This window comes from Gavialis gangeticus, unplaced genomic scaffold, assembly GCF_001723915.1.
Source record: "Gavialis gangeticus isolate Ggan-Ray unplaced genomic scaffold, GavGan_comp1, whole genome shotgun sequence".
NCBI lineage: Eukaryota > Metazoa > Chordata > Crocodylia > Gavialidae > Gavialis > Gavialis gangeticus.
The window spans coordinates 98,900,588-98,905,789 of NW_017728992.1; the positions used below are offsets into that span (position 1 = coordinate 98,900,588).

A 5,202-nucleotide genomic window follows, 5' to 3' on the forward strand; every position below is an offset into this window, starting at 1 on the left:
ATCTTGCACTAGGTGTACAATTAACTCTTGTTATGTTCTGGCACGCCCATCCATACAGTTGTTTTCTTAAGGTAAATAGCAATAAACCACTTAGAAACGTGACAAAGAAAAAAAGAATCATTAAGATATGGGTGCAAGGGGCTTTCTTTCTCTTCATTTTTAGAAAGGGATAAAACTAGTTGTTAATAGTACTGCTTTCTTAGGGGAAGGTTCAGAAAGAGATCAGAGTATTTCCATTCCGTCCTACTTAGAAGCTTAATCCCCAGAGGCAGATAAGAGTTTACTTTATAGCCTAAGCCATGGGTGGACAAAATGGCAGATCTGGCTGGTGGTTGGACTCCATTTCTCAGCAGCTCCTGCCCACAGAACCCGTGCCCATCACAAGGGAGTGTGGGCAGTAGATCATGGCTCTGCCCCCACCCCAAGATCCCAGGGTCTCCTCAGCCCTGCCTGCCTGTCTCCCCTCCAGCCACAGCCCCATCCCAGCCACACACCCCATCCACACGGGTCCTGCCCCCAGTGGTGGGTGTAAGACAGATGGGCTGAAGTGCTCAGGAAGCAGGGCTGTGTCCAGCAGCAGCAGCTAGGAGCTGCTGCCACAGGGGCTGCTGGAAAATGGAGTCTACTGTGGGCCCAATCTGGCCTGCGGGCTGGACTCTGCCCACCCCTGGTCTAAGCTAAAGAGCTTAGAAAATAAAGAATTTAGAAGAGAAGAATTTCAATCTTTCATACTTGAAAAACAAACGAACAAAAAACAGTATATTTAAGATACCTTGGTCTTTTTTTCCCCCCCAAAGTTCTTGTGCACATACATATTTTCTTCTTCAGGTAGGTAGGTACGTACATATGCACGCACAAAAACATCTCAGGCTAAAGCTAGTCTGAACTAGTTACAATAACAGAGAAAAATACACACACAGAGCAGGAGAGGTAGAGGGAAAGGGGAGCGTGTGTGTGTGCATGCAGGAGTGCGCACACGCATACATCTACACATACATCTATTTTTTTTGCCTCTCTGTTACTGTGACAAGTTCAGACTGTAACTTCAGTCTGAAAGAGCTTTCAGCATGAACAGCAATTTCTCCTTAACCAGTAGGAAATCCAAGATACGAATGTCACTAGTGCCTATGCTACTGAAATCCTGATGTCCAGCTCAACAACTAATTTTTCCACTTTCCACACTGGTGAAATTTGTATGTAGCTGACTAACAACCTTGTAATTAAAGCAAGTACCAGGACTCCAGAGACCTTGGATTTGTTTCTCATGACACCACAAATTTTTTGTGTAGCATTTCCTCTGTGTCTTCATAACCCAACTGTAAAAGTGCTATATTTGTTCCTGCTTATTTCACAGGAATATTGTGAGGTTAAGTTTAACAGCTACAAGGTGCTGAAATAAAACCATGATAAGCATCTTGGAAAAAAATTCTACCCACATAGAGAAATAAACAACAGAAGGCAAAGAACAATTTTCAGCATACGCTTTCTTCAAGTGACAAAGCTAAATTCAAACTTAAAGTATAATTTACCTTGTTCATCTTCATACAAGTACCAAAATCTGCTAGTTTTAAATGACCAGCCTTATCTAGCAGCATGTTATCAGGCTTCACATCTCTGAAAGGAAGAAAAAAATTGCATAATATTTGATAAAGTATTTGAATTTGCTATAAGCAGCAAAGCCACCTATGCTATGCTTCCAATGTGACATGGCAAGAAAAGACTGGGCATTAACAAAATAAAGCCCTGTTCCATTTTTTTCAAACTCTCATACACTATACAAATTTTCTTGGGCTATTCCAATTTTTTCTTAAAGACAGAAAAGGAAGCATATAGCAATAGTCTTCTTTGCTAAAGTACTGTACTGAAAAAGAAAAAAAAGAAAAAAAAAAAATCAGTAAGTCTGGATTATTCTGGGCAAAATTGTTTGAACTCAAACTCCTCAGACCCCTCACAGACTAAATAATCCTTGCATTACAATCCATCTTATTCAGTCTTGGGATGTTCACTCTTAGGAAATGCCGTTCAGGCTCAGAACCCAATAGTGTGACACAGGCAGGGTGAGTCTGGTACCAGCCCCAGACAATGCCTCTGAGATGTGCCAGAATCACTACTTCCCTACCCCCTCCCCCAGCAAGGGGAATCTGCCATGGCAGAGGAAGAACTGCACCAAACATATTGGGACAAGAGAGCTGAGCAACCAGCATGGTGCCTCCCTGCCACCCCCCAAAGAGGGGAGGGGGCAAAGGAATGAATGGGACACCAAGGTTAACTCCTAGGGAACCAGGCTTTAGGGCTGCTGCCAGTGCCACTGCCTGGGAAAAATTAACTCAAGCCTTCCCTTCCCTTTCCCTCACCCATGTTCTCCAAATGCTACCCTGCCACCAACCCTTCCTCTCCCCTCCAATGCCCAAACCTACTGTGGTCAGCATAACCCCATGCTCGCCCTCCTGCTCACTCAATGAACTCATTATGCCTTTACCAAAACCAATGAGCCCCTCCAATCATGGAAGACCATAAAAGCTCTTTTCCTGTTGTACCCCAAAATAAATGCTACACTCATTTCAATCTGCCTAGATCAAAAGGAATCTCTCTCATAGCCCAGCTCACACTCATTGCCCACGATATAAAAGATGTCCTTACAGCCAATTAAACTCCAGATAATAGGATACTGTGCACTAACTGAACAAAATAAAAAGTTTTATATGAAGACATGACACCCACTCCAAAGAAAAGGCTGGATGTCATACCCACAAGAGGATAATTTAAATCTTAACCTCTGCGCTTCTGCTCCTTATCTGTTACCTCATCTCATGTGGGTATTGAGAAAATGCACACTGTCATACATGAAACAGAAACTACTACCAAGGTAAAATGTCACAGAAAAAACCCATAAGGAAATGAATAATGTTGTATTCTGAGCAGATCTGTATTCAAAATAGAGTCTGAATAATGTTTAATAAGCATATGACCGCTAACAAAGGGGATTAACAAAACATTAAAGAGCATTTCTGCTGCTCAGGGCACAAGCATGGCCCCAGCACACAATGCAGCCACAAACAGTGGAGAATCAAGTTCGGTGAGTGCGCACACACATACTGAACCACCTATCAACACACCCTTAAAGAGCCTGGTAACTCATTACATTCATTGCATCTTCTAGAACACAGCATTTTCTTCTTCAGCTCTTTTTGGTTCATTGCTTTGAAGAAGAAAATTTGTTTCCCCATTCTCTCCAATTAATTCTTTATTAAGAAATGTTAAATTTCTATTCTATTTGAGAAAAGGATACTGCTTTGCTGAAAATATCCTTTGAAGAAAAAAATCACCTCAGATTTGCATTTTTGTATGGCAAGAAATTTTGAAGAGGTTCAAAGGAAATAGAGACTAAGGGTGCGTGCAGATGAAATAGGGGCTCCTAACTGAAGTGGTGTTTTTAAAAACACCGCTTCAATTTAGAGCCCTTTAAGCCCCTATGCCATGCGCACACTGACTTATGTGCCTGTCCGGTGGCAGAGAGGGGAGGGTGAGCTGCCGGTGGACCAAATGGTCCCTGAGCTGCATGGGGGCCCAGTGCCTCCCCCTCCATGGTGGTGGTGGCGGGCCCCAACCCCCCCCAGCAACCGCCCGCAGGCACCCAGCTCAGGTGGTCCTGGGGGGCACTGAAGCTGTGGAGGGAAACACCGGGCCCCCACACAGCTCAGGCAGACTTGGGGGCAGGAAACTCCTCTGAGGAGTTTTAGTTTCTTGCGCCCCAAATCATTTAAGGTGCATTATGCTGCCAAATTTCCTACAGCGGCTGCAATTAACGCACCACCGACCATATGCCATCGATGCCTGCAAACACCGACACTATTAAAGCAGTGCAAAAGCATTTAGCCTGCTTTAAGTGCTGTGCACACATGCCCATCATTTTGTCTATATACAGCCTAAGTAAGAATACCAGCAGCAGTTTTAAAGACGACCAGGAGTACTGGCAGCGCATCTAATCACCATGAGGTAAAAGTGGACACAGATTTACCACACACGCTATTCCACTGCCCAAACGCACATTTTTATTTTAAAGAGGATCAAAGTGAAACTGTAGTATTTTACCCTACTTTCACTTACGACAGAGTTACTATGGGTTTAGCTCAGTGGTCTTTAACCAAAATGCCATAAGGCTCTTTTAAAAGGTGCCACACTTAGATATACAAACACCTATATATTATTCAGAGGTTAAACACAGATTTTAAATAGAAATTCATAGCGTCTAAACTGTTCTGACCCATCATGGCCTTTTCAAGTTCCTTGCAACAAAAGAACTGCTCTATTATTTTTCTATAGTCCAGAAATGAAAGACAGCAAAGAGCAGCATTTTGTGATGTGATTTGAGCCTAACAGTTTCTATTTACCATTAGGTAATATGAAAATTAGTACAAGGCAGCTGATTTGTTTATCTTGTATTAACTAGTTTGTCTAGCCATACCCTAACTAGTTCTTAGACATGCTCTTAAAAAGTTTGACAATGTAAAGATCAGACAGCTTTATTTTAATTATATTATTTATAGACATACCTGTGAATAAAGCCCATCGAATGAATGGCATCCAATGCAAGAACAACTTCTGCCGTATAAAATCTTGCCCATTTCTCAGGAACATCATAGTTGCTCATTAAATTCACAAGGTCCCCACCAGGCATGTATTCCATCACCATGTACAGGTAATGGTCATCTTGGAATGCATAAAATAACTATAAAATAAAAAAAGTCAATGAATGATCTATTTCTCTTTAAAACCTAACTTCACCCCCACCCTCCCCTACTCAACTGCACTAATCCAATGAATCTTGGCACAAATTACTTGACATACTGAGAAGTAATTAACAGATATTCCACCCATTCCCCTGTTAAAGGGACTTAAAATGGGATCGAGTGCAATAGAGAAACTAGCTCAACAAGTCTTAAACTCATCCTCAAAAGACTGTTTACCTGCAAAAGTAAACACAAGGTTCTACAAGGTAACTGAGATGGGCAATGTTATTAGTTAAAAAATTTGTAAGTGAAGAAATACCGTACATCAAAGTATCTGCCAACTTTCTCTTTGAATGCATAATTTTTCTATAACTTATCTTTAGGAGTGGTAGCATAAGCATGATATTGTAGACAGTTGTCTCTCAGGTAGGAGGGGTGCCCAGGGCTCCCACAGGGGGATTAAGGTGTCTCT

The 5,202-nt window shown here is 42.0% G+C and overlaps 1 protein-coding gene across 2 annotated transcripts in view; it reads right to left on the minus strand.

Moving 5' to 3' along the window:
* Positions 1-5,202, minus strand: part of ROCK1 (Rho associated coiled-coil containing protein kinase 1) — a 179,040-nt gene that overhangs the window by 99,204 nt on the left and 74,634 nt on the right. For both annotated transcript variants that reach the window (XM_019526045.1, XM_019526036.1), the window contains exons 5-6: positions 4,554-4,729; positions 1,530-1,614 (exon numbers count right to left, since the gene is read on the minus strand). In XM_019526045.1, the coding sequence (XP_019381590.1) occupies positions 1,530-1,614; positions 4,554-4,729 (261 nt within the window). The remainder of the gene's footprint in view (positions 1-1,529; positions 1,615-4,553; positions 4,730-5,202) is intronic.